The 21,717-nt window shown below is 43.1% G+C and overlaps 1 protein-coding gene across 1 annotated transcript in view; it reads right to left on the bottom strand.

Moving 5' to 3' along the window:
• LOC144775216 (carnosine synthase 1-like) overlaps window positions 1–21,717 on the bottom strand; it is a 543,733-nt gene that overhangs the window by 314,338 nt on the left and 207,678 nt on the right. Inside the window, exon 4 of the mRNA XM_078659222.1 lies at window positions 1,152–1,241. Coding sequence (XP_078515348.1) covers window positions 1,152–1,241 — 90 coding nt within the window. The remainder of the gene's footprint in view (window positions 1–1,151; window positions 1,242–21,717) is intronic.

The following is a 21,717-nucleotide window of genomic DNA, read 5'->3' as shown; positions in this document are numbered from 1 at the left end:
TTGTTTTTTGTGTGTGAATATATATATATATTCCAAACACTTTGAAATATATATATTTCTTAATAGTTATATATATGTGTGTAAATATATGTATATATATATATATATATATATATATATATATATACACACACACACACACACATCAATCCTTCTTAATGAACTTCGCTCAGGAAGCAGGCATGGACTCCAGTTTAGTGGGAAAGCTGTTTACTTTACATATTTCAGTGTAAGTGCATTGTCCATGACGCGTTTCGGACGCTGTTAAACGGCCTTGATCACTAAATAAAAAATAAGTAAATGGAGAAAAGGTGGCCTTATATCAACCTAAACACTGAGCTTCTTTATATGTAAAGTTGTCACTATTCAATACCCACAAAAATAATCTTGTGTTCTTATTTATTCCAGTTTAAAACATATAATTTAATGAATGGCAAAATTTATTTTAAAAATCTTTTAAATAATGTTATAATTGTAATAAATGACTATACAGGATAATACACATTTAATTAAATTATTTAATAAGTATTAATTTCACATTATTTAATTAACACACGATTATAAACAAACAAAGCACTAGTCACCTAGTGCCCCAAAAAGTTCTACAACTTAAAAAATATTATCAATAATTTAATTTATAAATAAAAATATAATTAAATACAAATGACATATATATTTTTTTATAAATCTCATAAGCTAAAATAAATCAATGGTTTAAAACTATATATTTATATCAATAAATATATAGATATATAAGTTTGTATAAAATATTTTTTTTTATTAAACCAGTACCCATCCAATCCAAAACATTAACACTGTAACACTTATAAAGTTGAATAACAGAAACATAATACGTTTATATACAATTTTTGTTACAAAATAAAAAACAATATATACAGCAATATTGTAGCATACTATATTTTAAACATCAGTGCTATTTTAAAACATAAAAAGCAATATACTTACCTTTGCTGTTCTGTTCTACAATATTCATTGCAATGGCGCTATTTTGACCATAATATTATGGACAAACAATATTTTGGAGTTCATATTCAGGTACCATACTGACTGCATTTTATATAATTATTTGACTAACACCTACAATGCACATTATCTGACATGGAATCTCTACTGACTGCAGCTCTGCTCACCTGGACACAGGTTACCTCCTTCCAGCAGGACGGACAGGAAGGTGGATGGAGAACCCAGGATGCAGATTGTAATGTCAGACAAGGTGAATCCTGAAACAGAGAATGAACATATTAGGCCCTTTACCTGCCTTGACCCGGTCATTGTTCCAGCAGCATAACTGTCGGGGCCGCTGTCCAGGGTATGTATGTACAGTGCACTGATGATGCTGCCTACGGTGTTGAGATGTGCTGTGCTGCAGAGGTGCTGTCCATTTGGTGAAGACCTGCTATGCTGTTGGAGGTGGTGTCAGACGATGCTGTGCTGAGTATGAACAGTACAGTGCTGTGTTGCCCATGGTACTAGGAGGTTTTCTGCTGCTAGGGGTGATATCCATGGTATGACCAGTGCTGTGCTGCTGGAGGCGCTGCCCTTGCTACTAGGAGGTGTGCTGCTGCTAGGAGTGCTATCCATGGTAGGAACAGTTCTGTGCTGCTGGAGACGCCGCACATGGTACTAGAAGGAGCAATGCTGCTAGGAGTGCTATCCATGGTATGAACAGTGCTGTGCTGCTGGAGGTGCTGCCCATGGTACTAGAAGGTGCTCTGCTGCTAGGGATGCTGTCCGTGGCATGAACAGTGCTGTGATGCTGGAGGCGTTGCCCATGGTATTAGGAGGTGTTCTGCTGCTAGGGGTGTTATCCATGGTATGGACAGTGCTGTGCTGTTGGAGGCGATGCTCACAGTACTAGGAGGTGTTCTGCTGCGAGGGGTGCTATCTATGGAATGAACAGTACTGTGCTGCTGGAGGCACTGCCCATGCTACTAGGAGGTGTGCTGCGGCTAGGAGTGCTATCCATGGTATGAACAGTGATGTGCAGCTATAGGAGCTGCCCATGGTACAAGGTACATGGAGGCATTCTGCTGCTAGAGGTGCTGTTCATGGTATGACCAGTGCTGTGCTGTGAGGTGTTGCCCATGGTACTAGGAGGTTTTCTGCTGCTAGGGGTGATATCCATGGTATGACCAGTGCTGTGCTGCTGGAGGCGCTGCCCTTGCTACTAGGAGGTGTGCTGCTGCTAGGAGTGCTATCCATGGTAGGAACAGTTCTGTGCTGCTGGAGACGCTGCACATGGTACTAGAAGGAGCTATGCTGCTAGGAGTGCTATCCATGGTATGAACAGTGCTGTGCTGCTAGAGGCGCTGCCCATGGTACTAGAAGGTGTTCTGCTGCTAGGGATGCTGTCCGTGGCATGAACAGTGCTGTGATGCTGGAGGCATTGCCCATGGTATTAGGAGGTGTTCTGCTGCTAGGGGTGTTGTCCATGGTATGGACAGTGCTGTGCTGTTGGAGGCGCTGCTCACAGTACTAGGAGGTGTTCTGCTGCGAGGGGTGCTATCCATGGTATGAACAGTGATGTGCAGCTATAGGAGCTGCCCATGGTACAAGGAGGCATTCTGCTGCTAGAGGTGCTGTTCATGGTATGACCAGTGCTGTGCTGCTGGAGGCGCTGCTCATGGTACTAGGAGGTGTTCTGCTGCTAGGGGTGCTATCCATTGTATGAAATGTGCTGTTGGAGGCGCTGCTCATGGTACTAGGAGGGTTCTGCATCTAGGGGTGCTATCCATGGTATGAAAAGTGCTGTGCTGTTGGAGGCGCTGCTCACAGTACTAGGAGGTGTTCTGCTGCTAGGGGTACTATCCATGGTATGAACAGTGATGTGCTGCTGGAGGCGCTGTTCATGATACTAGGAGGTGTGCTGCTGCTAGGAGTGCTATCCATGGTATGAACAGTGATGTGCAGCTGAAGGAGTTGCCCATGATACAAGGAGGCGTTCTGCTGCTAGAGGTGCTGTCCATGGTACGACCAGTGCTGTGCTGTTGGAGGCGCTGCTCTTGGTACTAGGAGGTGTTCTGCTGCTAGGGGTGCTATCCATGGTATGAACAGTGCTGTGATGCTGGAGGCGCTGCTCATGGTACTAGGAGGTGTTCTGCTGCTAGGAGTGCTATCCATAGTATGAACAGTGATGTGCAGCTGGAGGAGCTGCCCATGGTACTAGAGGTTCTCTGCTGCTAGGGGTGCTTTCCGTTTTATGAACAGTGCTGTGATGCTGGAGGTGCTGCCCATGGTACTAGGAGGTGTTCTGCTGCTAGGGGTACTATCCATGGTATGAACAGTGATGTGCTGCTGGAGGCGCTGTTCATGATACTAGGAGGTGTGCTGCTGCTAGGAGTGCTATCCATGGTATGAACAGTGATGTGCAGCTGAAGGAGTTGCCCATGGTACAAGGAGGCGTTCTGCTGCTAGAGGTGCTGCCCATGGTACGACCAGTGCTGTGCTGTTGGAGGCGCTGCTCTTGGTACTAGGAGGTGTTCTGCTGCTAGGGGTGCTATCCATGGTATGAACAGTGCTGTGCTGCTGGAGGCGCTGCTCATGGTACTAGGAGGTGTTCTGCTGCTAGGAGTGCTATCCATAGTATGAACAGTGATGTGCAGCTGGAGGAGCTGCCCATGGTACTAGAGGTTCTCTGCTGCTAAGGGTGCTTTCCGTTTTATGAACAGTGCTGTGATGCTGGAGGTGCTGCCCATGGTACTAGGAGGCGTTCTGCTGCTAGGGGTACTATCCATGGTATGAACAGTGATGTGCTGCTGGAGGCGCTGTTCATGATACTAGGAGGTGTGCTGCTGCTAGGAGTGCTATCCATGGTATGAACAGTGATGTGCAGCTGAAGGAGCTGCCCATGGTACAAGGAGGCGTTCTGCTGCTAGAGGTACTGTCCATGGTTTGAACCGTGCTGTGCTGCTGGAGGCGGAGGCGCTGCTCATGGTACTAGGAGGTGTTCTGCTGCTAGGAGTGCTATCCATGGTATGAACAGTGATGTGCTGCTGGAGGCGCTGTTCATGACACTAGGAGGTGTGCTGCTGCTAGGAGTGCTATCCATGGCATGAACAGTGATGTGCTGCTGGAGGAGCTGCCCATGGTACAAGGAGGTGTTCTGCTACTAGAGGTGCTGTTCATGGTATAAATAATGTGCTGCTTGGCAGGGCTTTTTACTAACAATCCCTGCACATTTTAAATACAAATGAGACCTACTTGCATGGTATGAACCGTGATGTGCTGCTGGAGGAGCTCTCTGTGGTAGAAGGAGGTTTTTCGGCTGCTAGAGGTGCTGTCTATGGTATGAAAAGAGCTGTGCTGGAGGAGGCGCTGCTCATGGTACTACGAGTTGCTGCTAGGGGTGCTTTCCATGGTATGACCAGTGCTGTGCTGCTGGAGGCGCTGCCCATGGTACTAGGAGGTGTTCTGCTGCTAGAGGTGCTGTTCATGGTGTAAATAATGTGCTGCTTGGCAGGGCTTTTTACTGACAATCCCTGCACATTTTAAATACAAATGAGACCTACTTGCATGTTAAAATTGACCACACTAATCATTTTGCTTATGGAAGGTGTAGTGAAGTAATATTTGGAACTGTAATAACAGCTAACAGGCTGTGTGAGATTGATATATTATTTCATAAACAGACTGACATTAATTGCGGTAACAAAAATAACAAGAATACAGAAAAGTGAAAATCTTTCATTCTGCCTGCCTTTCGAATATGTCTTTAACTGAGGCACTGTTCACGAAGCAGAATAGATGGAAGAAGCTGCACATACAATGTCCCTCTCCTCTCTTCACAGAGAATTACTGACGAAGAGGATGTAAAGAGACCTAGGAATTAGGGAGGGGCAGACACGAACACTGGTTGCTTGGGGAAAACGCTGGAGAGCTGATATCCACGTGCCAACCTTCTCGGAGGTATGCAGGGTTAATACATGGCTTGGCATAATATAGAACCAGTGATGTGACAATTCAGCCAAAAACATAATTGGGAGGCTGACAATATTATAGCTATAAAGATAGGTAGTGTTTAGACTAATTAACTTTAGAAAGTAGGAATGTTTGATATAAATGCTCTGGTAGGTCCAGCCCCCGCTGCCTGGGACGACTCCTGGTGGCTGACCGCACTGGGAGCAGCTCCGACACCTACGGACCACGCACGCAACGTGGGATTCATCCTCGACTCCTCCCTCTCCATGTTGAAGCAAGTCAACGCCATCTCCTTCTCCTGCTACAACACCCTCCGCATGCTCCGCAGGATCTACAAGTGGATCCCGACCGAGACAAGAAGAACAGTCACCCAGGCCCTCGTCAGCAGCAGGCTGGACTACGTCAACGCACCCTACGCAGGAATCCCAGCCAAACACCTGCAACGACTACAACGCATCCAGAACCCCTCAGCCCGACTGATCCTCAATATCCCCTGCCGCAGCCACATCTCATCCCACCTAAGAGACCTGCATTGGCTCCCCGTCAACAAAAGGATCACCTTCAAACTGCTCACCCACGCACACAAAGCACTCTACAACACCGGACCAGCCTACCTGAACAACAGACTCAACTTCCACACCCCTGCCCGCCAGCTCCGCTCCTCCTGTCTCGCCCTCACAGCCGTCCCGTGCATCCAACGAACGACCTCCGGTGGCAGATCCTTCTCCTTCCTCGCCGCCAAGACCTGGAATACCCTCCCCACCCATCTACGGTAGACCCAAGAACTGCTCACCTTCAGAAGGCTCCTCAAGACCTGGCTCTTCGAGCAGTAGCAGCATTCCCCCCCCCCCCAGCGCCTTGAGACCCTCACGGGTGAGTAGGGCGCTTTACAAATTTCTGAATGATTGATTGATTGGATTTTTTTAAAGATTCATTTGTTTGATATGATAGCTGCTGAAATAATATTTATAGTTCTTATCATTGCTATATACAAGGTTTGCGTGCTGATTGCACATAATAAATAACATAACATAACATCTCTTTCTTCCAGCACCTGTAGCGGCACAGCATCTCCTAATAACCGTACAGCACTTTTGCAAATCCCTTTTCCCAAATGTGGTGCACACCTGAATAAAGGTCCTTAGCCCCAAGGTAAAATTGCTTTTCACACCTTGCCTCCTTTGGAAAAGGGAAAACAGGCAGTTGTCCCCACCCTTCGCTATAATTTCTCTGTAATGAGTTAGGCTCATCTAGATTTAGTGTGTCAAACAACCCAGTCAGATATACTCTTATCTGTCGGGGTAATGTGTAGTTGCACAGTCTGTTACCCTGATCCCTGAAAGTAGTACATGTATGTAGCAATTGGTGTTTGTAATGATTAGTTATCGGATTTTTAAAGGGCATGGCTGCCCCAGCAACGGGGCGTCCCAGGGCTAGGTCCACAAATTACCAGACCGAAGAAAGGAACAGAACAGAGGATTAATAAGGGAAGAGCCATATTTTAACTCCTGAAAACCCCATTATTCTGTATGCTCCTGATAGTGCACAGGAGAGCATTCCAGAGACAGTAAACTAAAGTCCGGGACGACCGACCTCCAGCCCGTGCTCTTCTAACACGAAGAACACGTAACAGATGTTGATTAGAAGAGCAGAGGGCGCGTTCCGGTACATATGGGGAAAGGAGATTTGCTAGAGAAGGAGGGGCTTGTGCATAGAAATTTCTATGAGAGATACACAAAGACTTGAAGTAAATTATCCATTTGATCTGAAGCCAGTGTAATTTATGTGTGAATTTGGAGAGAGAACAGGATTTCTGGAGGGCAAAGAGGGTCTGAGCCGCGGCATTCTGCACCCTCTTAAGGCAAGTGATGCCTGCTTTATTGCCACCCAGGTAGAGAGGATTGCAGTAATCCAGTCTAGAGAGGATAGTAGATTGGATACCATTTTTACTATTAGAACATCTCAGAACCGTAGTTTAGGCTTTGGTCATGAGCAAACTTGACTACGGGACTGCATTGTTGGCCGAAGTAGGAGATACAGGGTCACTTTAAATGCGGGCCATTTCAAGTATCTGGGTACAAAAATTGGGTTACTCGCCATTATTATTGAAGGTATTGCATGCAATACTAGTGATTAATTATGTTTGTTGTAGTACCTTTTGTATATTCAACTTCACGGTCACAGTATGCATACAGGCTCGGTTAAATTTTAAAAATACTCTTATCATGATGTGCTGATGTCAATAGCTAGTAAGACATAAAGACTAGGGCACAGAACTTTGAGAAACTGGGACATATGAGCTATGTTGAAACATAGTAAGGAATAACTATTGAGACTAATCGATTTTATGTAGAAGAATAGGAACGTAGACTTGGCTAAAGATTCAGCACGGCAAGAACAGGTATTCCTTTATTTCATAAATGAGACATAAGTCTAGGGTCTGTTTGACTCTATAATTTCATTTCTGGTAGTCTGTACATAAATTCATTGCGGATAATAAAAATACTTTGTTTATCTGCAGCAATACAGGCCCAAGCAGGCTATAGACAGGGATTACTGAACCTGCATGAGTTACAATTTTGTGAGCTCTTTTCATCAAGATATAAAGGTAATAAATATATGTTTTTTCAAAATAAAAAGGAATGAGATTCACGCATGCAAAGTCTGGCCCTATTAACAAATTTTTTAAAAAATTCAAAAGGATATATGAGTAATGTCACAAGCTTATAAGCATGCCCAATGTAAAAATGCACAATCCAGATTAGTACCCTCTACACAAATAGAGACTGCTATGAAATATTAACAATATGTAGAATTTGGAGTTTGGAGGTTAGAAGGAAAGGGAATAATTCCTCATGTGATGAAGTTGCTCCTTCAACAAATCTAATGGGATATCATGTGTCTTTTTAGAAACTAGCCTATCTTGCCGCATTCAAGAAATATTACCAAGGTGTACTGACTGTTGACTATCACTCAGTATTTGAGGTATGAATTTGACTTATGCTCTCTGAAATTCCCTTTCTCTTTGTTATTTGGATCATCAATAATTTTTTTATGGATTTTTCTCACTATCAAGAATCTTTTAAGTTTAACAAAGGGTACCTATGAGCACTAGAGTAATTTAGTCTCACCATGTGAAGAACAGTGCTTCCTTCTGTTCTGTCGATTCATCAAGAACGAAACAATCAGTCAAAAACTTTCTCTAATCAAAATGTCAACCAACTTGGATCTATCTAGTAAACACAATAAGCTTGGGTATTTTAATGTTTATCCAATGTTTTTAACCTATGTGTATGTATAGATGTTTATTAGTGTGTAATTGTTGTATGTTTCACCCTTAGCCCTGAAGAAGTCTCAATGTGTGAGACGAAACGCGTCGGCTAAGAAGAGAATCCATATGTGTTCTTGGATTTTTTCCTGACTTGTATTATCACAATAAAAAACTTTGGAAAAATAAATCTCACTGAAATCCGGACTTATTTTCACAAGACTATATACTCTGATATGCACTATGGACCTTTGAAATTATTGAGAAAACACTTTTTTGGATGGGTGCTGATTCCTTATCATTCATTAGGAGATGCAGGGTTAGCCAAACTGCAGGTGATCCAAAATACTGCAGCCAGGATGGTTTTGAACCGCCCCCCAGGATCTCCACCTCTTCCCCTGCTCAGAGAACGTCACTGGTTACCAGTGAAAAAGAGAGTTCTTTTTAAGACCTGTTGTCTCCCATTTAAAGCCCTTAATGGGGAAGGCCCCCCATTACCTACAAGAGAAGCTATATAAGCACACATCTGAATGTAACCTAAGATCAAACTCCCATGCCCTCCTGAGCGTCCCACGTATCTGCTTGAGCTGTACAGGATCGTAACCAAAACTGGGTCTGGGCTCACGGGCAATAAGGACAAGCCTCAATAATGAACAAAAAACCAAAACGAGCACCACTATTGCCAACTGTTTGTATAGGGGTCTCTGCTGACCACTCGACCTACTGAATTTAAACAGTAACTCTCAGGACACTTATTTGTCCGGATTGAATCCAATGATTTTAATTAATTCGTTTTATCAAAACACATCTAAATGAATATATTTCACATCAATTGTAAAACAATGCTTATTTCACTCCACATTCGACATACAAAAAATGATTCACTCTCTCAGATATAAATATTCAAACACTCTCAAACACTCGTACCAACAATGCAACACAAAAGTAATGTATACATTTTACATCAGTTAATAAACACAATATTTACAGTTCAGTTCTTTACACAAAAAACAAGGCATTGGAAAACACTTTTTTAAGAGTTTGTTAACAGTGTTGTCATTTTAGCACAACTTTCCTAATGCTAAATGGAGGTCTACGCGTTTCGATCGCCCCTAGTTTTAGGGAGATCTCTTCAGGACCACGTGCCTGTGAATGAAAGGGACAGATATAAATGAATATGGTAGAGGACCCAGCCTGTGCAACCTCAGGAATAAAAGAGAACCTAATCCTACCTCAAAGGTGTTCGATTTCTCTTGGACTTGGTGCTGTAACGAAAATCAGACTATACTTAGTACCACGCTCTACTCTGCTTTTGCGCTTTAAAAGGAAAACAATCAAAGATACTCACAGGCACGTGGTCCTGAAGAGATCTCCCCAAAACTAGGGGCGATCGAAACGCGTAGACCTCCATTTAGCTATGACAACACTGTTAACAAACTCTTAAAAAAGTGTTTTCCAATGCCTTGTTTTTTGTGTAAAGAACTGAACTGTAAATATTGTGTTTATTAACTGATGTAAAATTGATACATTACTTTTGTGTTGTATTGTTGGTACGAGTGTTTGAGAGTGTTTGAATGTTTATATCTGAGAGAGTGAATCATTTTTTGTATGTCGAATGTGGAGTGAAATAAGCATTGTTTTACAATTGATGTGAAATATATTCATTTAGATGTGTTTTGATAAAACGAATTAATTAAAATCATTGGATTCAATCCGGACAAATAAGTGTCCTGAGAGTTACTGTTTAAATTCAGTAGGTCGAGTGGTCAGCAGAGACCCCTATACAAACAGTTGGCAATAGTGGTGCTCGTTTTGGTTTTTTGAGCTGTACAGGAGGCAGAGCCTTCTCATACGTTGCCCCCAAACTTTGGAACTCGCTACCTGAGGCTCTGCGGAAATCAACATCTCTCCAGACCTTCCGGAAACAACTGAAAACCTTCCTGTTCTAACATAACACTGTTTCGGAGAAATTTCTCTCCTGACCCGCTAGATGTCTTCCCCCAGGTTAAGCGCCGAGATGACCCTGGGTGATTCATGCGCTATACAAGAAACCAATAACATAACATAACATAACGGTCTGGCACGTTTGAGCATAAAAAACCAGGAGCAGTGGCTTCAGTCCGCATAGGAGTCGGAAGCAGTTGTCAGTCACCGATTTTGTCTGTGCCTGAAAGGTAAGTGCACAGTCAAGCCAAAAGCCCAGGTTTTTAACAGTTTCCTTAGAGGTAGTGTGAGCTCTCAAAGCAGCAGGCTACTATTGATCACTCCAAAGATGCGTGCCTTCCTAGAAGATGAATCTCGAATTTGCTCGCATTCAACTGAAGGCAATGGCTGCCATCCAATCCGCAATGGCCATCATGTAATTTCGGAACTTGGCTATGTATTGGTCAGAGTTGTAAGATAGAGAGATCACAAGCTGAGTACCATCAGCGTATCAGACCATAGAAAGGCCCCTTCTTTTTGCAACTCCCGCTAGGGGTTGGATGTAGATATTAAATAATGTTGGTCTCAGAGCTGAGCTCTACGCAACCCCTGTGATGTGTGGACTGCACCTGGGAGCCACAAGGAGGTGAGCATACTTGGAAGGATCTATCTGATAGGAAAGACACAAACCAGATAAGAGCGGCATCTCCTAAGCCTATATCTTTTAGACATTGCACCAGAAGTTTATGTGATACAGTGTTGAAAACGTCACTAATTTCAAGAAGAATCGAGGCAGAGGTGTAGCCCTCGTCCAATGAACTCTGCAGCTGTTCAGTGACTGCCAGTAGAACTAACTCAGTACTGTGGCCGGGTCTGAAACTGTTCTGCGCAAGGTCAAATATATTGTTGAACTCAACAAATTTGGTCAGAATGGAATTGATGTAGGACTTGATGACTTTAGCCACAAACAGAAGTTGCGAAATTGGGCGGAAGCTTTCTGGTTTGGAGGCATCCAAGGTAGGCTTTCTTTGCAGAGGGATGACCTTGGAATGTTTCCATGAGGCTGGTACAACTGCAGATGCTAGGGATAGGTTTATCAGCTCACAAAGTGTAGGTAGAAGTTGGGGTAGAAATTGTAGGAGCTAATCTGGTTTGAACGGATCAGCTGGTGATCCTGATTTAATTTTATAGCAGAGAGTCCTCAAAGCTTCATAGGATAGCGCTAGGAAAGAGGATATCCTGCTCGATGTCCGGTATCCGGTACCGGCAGCAACAGGTGTCATCTGCGCACACCGGTCGGGAGTAGTAAATGCCGTGCGCAGTGCATCTCTCTTTGTCATGGAGACGTTTGTCTCAATACTGAAAGGCACAGCCAGCAGTGAAAACCTATGAAAGGCCTGTGAAAAGCCTATGAAAAGCCTGTGAGAGCCTATAAAAGGAGGGAAAAAACGACGAATGCTGTCGAAAAGGAAAGTCTGTGTCTCGCTGCACTGGAGGCTATCGAACTATAAGGTGACGCTCAGAGGGACTAGAGAGACCAGGATAAATTGTATAGCCGTGTTCAGTGTTGATATTGGGGTATATGGCAATAAAATAGATCGGCAGCACAGTACTTGCAAAAGAGGTTCCTGGGTCACTAATAACACTAATAATACAACTGTGGCTCCGCAGATAATACCAGGGCGGCAAGTCAACTGGCAAATCAACTGGCAAAGTGGGAAAAGATACAGGGAAGTCAAAAAACAAACCCAGTTTCAATCCTGGTCACAATTACAGGTACAGACACGGATACAAAGACATCTCCTAAAGCATTCAAGTGAAAAGAATAGGATTCTCAGTCAAAAACAGGACATGGAGAGAAAAGAAAAAAGAGATGCTGCAGCCGATGACAGTGGTGATATAAGAGCAGGAACACAAATAACTGTGCTGACCTACTCGGAACTCGAACTCGACGGAGAGGTGGAAGGGGAAGTCATGGCCCAGCAAAGAGTTTGTGAGGCCCAGGAACAACCCCAAGAACTACCCCAAGAAATACAGGAACATGGAGAAAACACGAAGAGTGTGGAAAACAATCCACTCCGTTATAATGTGGTAAAGGAAAAGGAGATGGTGGATGTGTCTGTGTCACAAATAAATAATGAGAGACAGAGAGGCCCTGAAACTAGAGGGTCAAAGGCAAAAGAAAAGGACTTGGAGAGAAATGAACCTCATGAGAGTGGGAAAATTAAAAGTAAAAGTAAAATCGCGGAAAAAAATATAGAAAAAAAACCAGAGAAAGACAAGGAGAAAACAAAACGAAAAATAAAAGAGAAAGAGAAAGAGAAGGAGAAAGAGGGAGATACGGAGGAAGATGACAAATTGGAGTTAATGGCCAAGAAAGCCCAGCGGCTACAAACAATAAAAAATGTGAAGGCTAACGCAAAAAATCCAGGCTCTCCGACTACTTCTCAGCCTAGAATCTCCAATATCTTCAGTTCTCTACATAAGGATGGCGCGGCTTACGCCTTAAAGAATGAAAAATTACAGATCAAAGTTCCAAGTAGTACGAGCGGAACTTGTATAGATAGCCCTGGTGTGCCCCTGGAGAACATTGAAGGAAATGAAAACGACTTCAGAGATGCGAACTTTGCCAACCAGATTGCAGCTCCAAGTGGGAGCATTGAAGGGTCGAGGGCAGCCATAAAAATAAAAACGTTGTTGATTAGTCAAAGGGAGCAATCAGATCAAAGCAAGATGTCTCCACAGGGGCAAGATATACAACTAGAAAATAAATCATACTCCGAGGAAGATTCTGACTCAGATATATATCAAACAGGGATGTCTATATCAAGCGAGTCAAGTGAACTGAGTGAATTAAGTGATACTAATAAAGCTGGTCCAGGTTTACGAATGGAGACCTTATCTTCGGAGATATCTGGCTCACATGACTCCAGGAATATATGTGAAACAAATCCAAGGAAAAAACGGGGGAAAAAAAAGAGGATAAGAAGCAAAAAAGAATCTAACCTTGTCAATGAAGAGACAACAGACCCAGGCACTAATACGGATCATGGCAAAACCAGAACAAATCCTTCACGGAAAAGCCCGATCATAAAATTATCGGGAGAAACACCGCACCAGAAACGCAGCTCTGCCGAAATAGAAGGAGAAAACCTAAAATCAATGGGCGACAGCAGCAGATCTGGAACTGTAAGCGAACCCACATTAAGTGATGTTCTGAGCTCAATAAAGAACTTTCATAAGGATGTCAAAAAAGACAGCCAAAGGAACCGGGCGGCTATTGACAAATTGCAAAGTGCAGTTAAAAAAGTGGAAAACATTTGTACAGAGATCTCGGAGAGAATGGCCACAGTAGAAACTCGGACCGAAAACTTAGAAACAGACGTCATTAAACTACAAAAGACAGAAAAAGAACACGATGGAATAATCAAAGATCTTATGGCGAAAGTCGAGGATCACGAGAACAGATCCAGACGGAACAATCTAAGATTTCTTGGTATTCCAGAACATTTTGAAGGAAATGACGCTAGAGGGACAATGATTACTTTAATCAAAACGGCATTCCCGGAATTAGAGGCCTGGGATATGGATAGAGAGATTCAACGTGTCCATCGCTTCCCTATGACTCTATCGAAACATTCTCATAAAACACACCAATATCCCAGGGCTATGCTGATTTACTTTGGGAACTTTCTTCTTAGAGAAACAATTTATGATCTTGCAAGACCCACAAGCCAAAGGGAATATAACGGGTTTAAATTTTTTGTCAGACCAGACTTTGCGCATACCACCGTAGAGCGAAGGTGGAAAATGCGCCAATTATTTGCACCATTTAAAAAAATTGGTGCCAAGGTATTCCTACAGAATCCGGCATGGTTGAAAATTTTATTTAAAGGTTCAATCAGAAGCTTTACGAGTGAAATACAAGCTGAAGAATATTTAAGAGAAATCTCAGAGATGGAGACCCGAAATTCTGGGAAATAACTGAATAACATATAAAGAAGTAATAGGAGAAAACTAAAACATTCTGGGAATGTATGGGGGAGTACTAAAAAAGTATAAGTAAGGCGGAGCATATTATTAGTTTAAAATTTAGAAACCCTATGCTGAAACAAATAGCTTTTCCTGTTTAAAGGTTGTGTTTAATTTTTACAAATCTGTCAGGGCCACGGGGTGTGCTCTGGCGATCTGACCATACAGGCGCCCACACCTAGGACTCGGGACCTAGGATGCCTAAAGGGATGGTAAGGGACGGGGATGGGGGAGGGGGAAAAGGGTGGGACATGGAAGTAGGGGGTGGGAGTGTAGGACCAAGGAACGTCAATCATATGAAGGGTAAAAAAAACTGTATCACTGTAGTCACAGACAATCGTGCAACGATTAGGAAACAAAGACATGGATATGACACTAGGCTAATGGGAATAATTCTAATTTTAATATGGCTAAGTTAAAAATTGTTTCTGTAAATATTTGCGGACTCAGCGATATTAAAAAAAGACAGAAGGTGGCGGTAGGACTACAACTAATGGAGGCTAATATCGCCTGCTTACAAGAAACTCATATTGAAGGTTCTCAGCACTACTGATTGAAATCGCTGGGATATAACCTTATCACAGCTTCTACACAGGGAGTCCGAACTAAGGGGGTGGCAATCTTAGCAAAAGGTGGGGGGCTCCAATTTGATAGAGTATTGTCCGATAAACTCGGGAGATGGGCAATCGCCGAATGCAAGTACAATAAGGGGCGAAATAAAATAACAATTTGTACTATATATGGGAGTGTTTGTGATGAACCAGAAGTGCTAATAAAGATCTCCAACGAGCTTGCTCATTGGCCTCTACCCTTTATAGTGTGCGGGGATTTTAACCTTCATCTCCGCGGGGACTGGACTATGGGTCCGGAATTTAAATATCATGGCAGGAAACCTAGAGTCTTTCGGGCTCTAAAAGACTTATGTTTGGTACATAGCCTTATAGATGGGTGGCAACATAATCACTGGGGAGATTCTGGTTTCACATTCTACTCATATCCACATTCGCGACATGCAAGACTTGACTACATGCTTATATCAAATTCACTGAAAAGTGTGTGTACGATAGATAAATTACCACGCCTACTATCAGATCATAACCCAATAACTTTAAAACTATCATATATTCCGAATCAACATACAACTAAGAGCTGGACGTTCGAAAGGGCTCTATTAATGAATGAAAAGTACTGTGAACACATGAAGGGGTGGATCCAGGGCTTTATTGCAGATAATATTGGAAGTACATCTATAGTAATCGTATGGGATGCCCTTAAAGCGGGCATAAGAGGTGAGACCCTACAATTCTCTCTCAGGTCTAACAAGGAAGGGAAATCCCACTTAGCTGCACTACATTATAACTTGGGCAAAGCCGAAGAAGATCTGATTGCTGCAGCTCAACAAGGCCAGGAGTTAGACAGTGCACTATCTCAGGTAGCCATTGCAAAAAACCTTATCACAGAAATAATAGTGGAAACAGCCATCACTAAAGCATCAGTAAATAAGGAAAAGATATATGAACTGAGCGAACTGGTTGGGCATCAGCTAGCGATGCGTATAAGAGAAGAGGCATCAGCAAGCACTATTAGAGAAATCCAAGACCCGAGATTAGGTATTGAATCAGAACCAGATGAAGTAAGGGCCGCATTCCAGAGATTCTATCAAGATCTCTAAACTGAACCGATAAGTGGATTGGGGGATCCAGATCTTTATTTAGATGTAAATCGAGGTCCTACATTTGGGAAGAAGAAGGACCAGGACAGGTTGAATGAATTACCCAACTGGGATCAGATCCTACTATCTTTAAAAACATTAAAAAGCAGAAAAGTGACAGGACTGGATGGGATACCATCTGAGTCTTATCTGAAATTTGCTGATCAATTAAAAATAATACTGATGACTTTGTTTAGCCACATATTTCAGGGAGGTACACCCCCCCCCCCCCCCCCATCCTGGTCAGAAGCTAAGATTGTGGTCTTCTTGAAAAGAAATAAAAATCTGCTTGATTTAGGTTCATATCGACCAATTACTCTAATAAATGGGGACTCAAAAATCTACTCGAAACTCCTGGCGGCAAGATTGGCACCAATAATAAATAAAATAGTATCCAAACACCAACATGGATTTATACCAGGAAGGTCAACAACTGACCATGTTCAACGGGTGATTTCACTGTTTGACTATACAGAGTCCACAGGAGACCCTATGGCGCTTATACTCCTTGACGCAGAGAAGGCGTTTGATAGGGTCTCCTGGAGATTTTTATGGAAGGCAATGTCTTATAGTGGAATCAACAACAAATTTATTATGGCCACTCAAGGCCTATATAATAAACCAAGTGCTAGAGTATTAGTTAATGGGCTCCTGTCAGAAAACTTTGCAATCACGAGAGGAACTAGGCAGGGATGCCCCTGCTCACCCCTCTTATTTGCAATATATATCGATCCATTTATCCGTTGGCTTGACAATTGTATAAATATTTCACCAATTCAAATACGTAGTCACAATACCAAAACCTTGGCATACGCCGACGATATCGCGCTTGTCACTCTAGACCCCAATATAGCAATGCCGGTGATAGAAGAGGAAGCACACCTATTTGGATTAGTATCTGGATATAAACTGAATGCTAATAAAACCCAGATTGTTCTAAATAACAAGATCGTGATGGGGGATTTAAGAGTAACTGAAGAGGCCGTATATCTAGGGGTTACAGTAACTGCCAAAATTCAAAACATTGTTGACATTAACTTAAAACCATTGATTTGTAGAACCAAGAAGGAGATGGTCCGACTAGATAGTTTACATCTAACTATAGGGGGCCGCTGTAATTTGAATAAGATGCTTTTTTTCCCCCGATTTTTATATTTCTTTAGGATTATCTGCCTTGAATTTTCCCCCAAAATCTTTAGGAATATCGACTCTATGCTCTCAAGTTTTATTTGGGGATATAAAAAACCTCGACGGGTACTTAAACGATTGGTATTACCGAAGCAAAAGGGAGGTTTATCCCTACCAAATTTCAAGTTATATTACTGGGCCACTGTCCTAAAATATTGTGCCAATTTGATCTCGATCGATAGTATTAATCAAGAGATCCCGACCCCTCAAGAACTCCTACTAGGAGAAGATTGTGCTGGTTGCTTCTGGCGACATACTAACTACAACTATTTTAAGAAAGTCAAGTTTAAGACTATCTTAGGGGCTTATAAAGCATGGAGCAGTATACGCAAAATGTTGGGGCTTGGGCGATTCTCATTTTACACACCAACTAATAGTAATAATTATCTGCCTTTAATATTTCATGACAATTGTATAAATAGATGGATATCGGCAGGGATGGTGCAACTTGGTTGCTTTTATAAACAAGGATGTCTTAAGATATTTGAGGATCTGCATGAGGAATATAATATTAGCCATAGGGATTTTTTTAAGTTTTTGCAGGTTAGAGATTTCCTAACGAAGAAAACTGGTGGGCGGGAGAATATCCGGAACAATCAATTGATAGATAATTTATGTAAAAAAACAACTCCCAGGATTGGGGAAATCTATGAAACATTGAATTTAATGGCATCAGATGATATGGATAAATATTGTGTAATTTGGCAGGAACAACTAGGAGTACATTCCAATATCCCCCGCATAGCATATGAGTTCGCACTACATTCATTAATGTCGATAAAGCTACAGGCGCAATTTTATAAAACTTTTATCTTCCTATATTACACCCCCAAGAAAATTGCTAAATGGGGAACAGGGAAGGGAACAACATGCCCTCGTTGTGCACTATACGGGGCCGATATTATACATATATTTGCCACATGCAATACGCTGACTAAGCTGATTAATGACATATCTGAATTTCTATCAGAGGTTTGTCAAACAAGAATTGAAATCTCAACGGAGAAAATCATGCTGGGGGTAGCAAATCGTGAATTGCAGACAAACACTCAGGGCCTAATATTCGTGGCCATGGCTATACTTCGACTTAATATTGCCTCAGCATGGTTAGATCCTGATCCACCGGCATTTCAACAATGGAGGTCTAGACTATTAGCCACTTGTAGCCTGGAAGTTGCAATTTATAAAAACAAAGGGCCTAAGAAAAGATTAAGGGGCATGCGGATTTGGTCACCAATGTTATGGTGGATTCAGAGACATACATGAGTGTATTTTGAGTATATAGTATTATCTTCATTTTTATTTCCCTGTACCCTTATGGTAAAGTATATCACATGGGATTAATTTCTGTTGTATGTATGTAATATGCTATTTCTTTATCTTTTTGATGTGTTCTTGGTCAGGGAAAGGGGGGTGGGGAGGGTGGGAATGCATTTTGTATGTAAAAATTGTCAATTAAAAGATTTTAAGAAAAAAGGAAAGAGGATAGAAGAGTACCTGGGCAACCAACTAGTGTGATCGATATGCCCTACAATGCTAATAGCTTACGGGAAGGATTTGTAGATGTCTTCAACTTTTTTAACAAAAAAAGTGGCTAAGGTCTCGCACTGAGAGTTAGAGGTAATGGTGGGTGCACTTGCTGAAGGAGGATTTCTAATATCATTCAGCAAGGAGAAGATACTTTGGCAGGATTATTGCTGTTTTCGATTTTTTCTGCAAAGTATTCAGCGTGTGATTTCCTTATAGATTTATGATAAGCCTTAATAACTGAACAATATTGTGTCTTGAGGGTCAGATCATATTGGCGTCTCCAAGCACATTCTAGAATTTTGCAATTTTTTATCATCTGGGTAAGGGTCTCATTAAACTAAGGACTGGTCTGAGTTCTGTGGCAAGGCGAAAATTTAGCAGTGAGAAGGTTTATCAAGGGAGTGTGTGATCCATTCTTGAAAGCGGTTGTTAGCTACTTCCACAGACAGTTGAGGCGTTTGGGATCATGGAGTGTCTAAGAAGAGATTGGCATCTTACTTATGCCAAGGGCATTTAAGAATGAGCTTAGGTTGAGTACACGAGGGCGGGTTTTGGTAGAGAAGTGCCATGGAAATGAGAAAGTGGTCTGGACATGCCATAGGGAGGGGAGAAAGAACTTTGAGGTAAGGTACATTAGTAAACACTTGATCTAGAAGGTGGCCGGCAGAGTGTGTCGAGTTGGTGACATATTATAATAGTTGACAGGCTGTGTTCTAAAGCAATGGCTGCTCGGAGTTTCAGCTCTGTAGTGAACCTTGTTTTCATCCTTCTGAACAGCGATCCGCAGCTCTGCTCTTACACCTAATCCATCGATTCAGCAACCGGAATGCAGACGGACCCCCTAGAGCTGAATGCAGTCCTCCGATCTACTATCACGGAGACTTCTATTCCGACGACATTTTGACTTCTCCTGGTGCTCGTTCGTCCAGAGTTCGCGGAGCGACCGGAGCACAGCACCTTCACACTCGGTTGAGCAGCAGCTCTCCAAGGAGACCCATGACTGAGGCACAGTGAGATACCAGCCGGTAGGCTGTGGAGCGCTTTGGAAGAAGAGCTGAGGCAACACCGATCCCTTGATGATCCCTCCCGCCTTTTCCAGGGTTCGCCGCGAGATGGAGGATGATGAGCTGTGACACCCTAGATATCATCGGGAGCACAAATGAGTCATGATGGTGAGCCCGGGAGGCTGGGGCTCATTACCATGCCCTCCTCAAGTACTTTTGAACATATCTATTTTTAATTGAGTGCCTCTTTTGTGACGCTCCTGACAACAAAATGGCGCATGCAGTGGACCGTCGGCAGGGTTTGAGGTTACACCTAGATGAGACCCCCCTGTTTCCATTAACAGCATATAGGCTATGAAATTGATCAGAGTCTGCAATCTACTTCTCAGACCTTTTGGCACGTCCCTGTTCAGCGATATTAAATCAGAAAGACACCTGTCCTGCTAATGGCGGCCGTCTTTCACACTGGCGGACATTACTCAACATCTTGCTCTCCCTTTCAATTCCAATGCCGCCCCTGGCCCTCATGCCAATCCTCGGCTTGCTCGCACCCCGTTTACTGTGTGTTATTGAGAACAATGGTGACCGACCTAATACGAAACTCAATGACTCATCCCCCTTGCCTGGCTTCAAGATGGCCTCCCCATGGAACCCTCCTCGTTACTCTATCTCTCCTGGTTGAAAATAACTAGTCATCTCCCTGATCCTGTTCAGCCCTCTCATAACCTTGTTCCTGATCTATCAGCAGGACTTTTATTCTGTGTCCTCCGCATTGACAGTGAGACCTAGCCACTTTGACTGATGCCCGTTGGAGCTACTACGATAGCTATTGGGGAGATGGGTTGTGGTTTCCCTCCTCGGCCATCACCTACCCAGCCGGTCTTTGGACAGACCCTCCTTCGTCTCTCCTGACCTTATCTTTCTCCTCCCCCTTCACCCTACCCCCATACCCCTATCTGCTCTAATCATCTCTTCTTTCCTACTCTCGACCTTTGCCCTCTCCAGTCCTTGTTTATAGTTCCCATCCTGTCACACATCTGACGTTCTTCTGGGAACTTTCCCTCGTCTACTGAGACCTAGCTATCTGACCAATGCCCGATGGAGCTACTTGATAGCTATAGGAGAGAAGGGCTGTGGATTCCCTCAGCGGCCGTCACCTACCCAGTCGGTCATGGGGCAGACTTCCCTTCGTCTCTCCTACTATCTTTTCCCTTTTATTCTCCCTTCTCACTCCCCTCTTCCACCTCTCAATGTTATTTGGTGCACCTTCCTTTCTCTTTAAATGTTATGCTTAAACTTGATGAAACGTGTAATTGTTATAATTCTTGAAACATTGTGTAACCTAATGTGAAATGTGCTTTGATACCAACGGGTCTAGCCAGCGCTATATAAAACTCATTAAATAAAGGTCCGCCAGAAAATTGGTAATCTTGCCAGCTTGGCTGTCCTCCAGGTGGAGGTTGATATCCCCCACGATATTAAAATTAGCGGATTTAGTTACCAGGATGGTAGTAGAATTGGCAAGTGTAAACTGTTTAGATGGTCCGGGAGGGCGATAGATAAGCATTCCTGTCAGAGTAAAATTGCGGCCAGTCAGTAGTGATAGGCTCATAGACTACAGGCATAGTTGGTTTTACAAATGATCGCTATACCTCCTCCCGTGCTCCCCTCTCTATTCAGTATCTTTATAGAGTATCTATGAGGTAATGTCAACTGTGGCTCAGCCAGCATATCGGAGGTAAGCCAAGTCTCTGTGAGAAATAAAACATTGGGCCCCTCCTCCTGGATGAGGTCAAACACATCAACGTGGTGCTTTACTAAAGAGCGGCAGTTCAGAATAAGGAATTTAAAACTATGGCCAGAGGGCATTGCAACATGGCCATCAATTCTGAATTTGTAATTGCAGTGTTCACAGCAGAATGTGCGATCAACTGGGTCCCAAACCTGATTAAGACAGGAGTTCATTGTGGCTTTTAATGAGCAAAGTTCCATGGAGGAGTAGACCTGTCTATGGGAGTCCAAGTGAGCAGAGTGCCTTGCATCTGGCGATGTCCAGGTGCGGACAGGTGTAGACGGGCTTAATTTTGGAGCGTAAGCGGCACAACCGCTGCGCGCGTCCCCAC

This window comes from Lissotriton helveticus, chromosome 1_1, assembly GCF_964261635.1.
Source record: "Lissotriton helveticus chromosome 1_1, aLisHel1.1, whole genome shotgun sequence".
Classification (NCBI taxonomy): Eukaryota; Metazoa; Chordata; class Amphibia; order Caudata; family Salamandridae; genus Lissotriton; species Lissotriton helveticus.
Note: the sequence above shows the minus strand (reverse complement) of the source record. Positions and strands in the feature narration are given on the sequence as shown.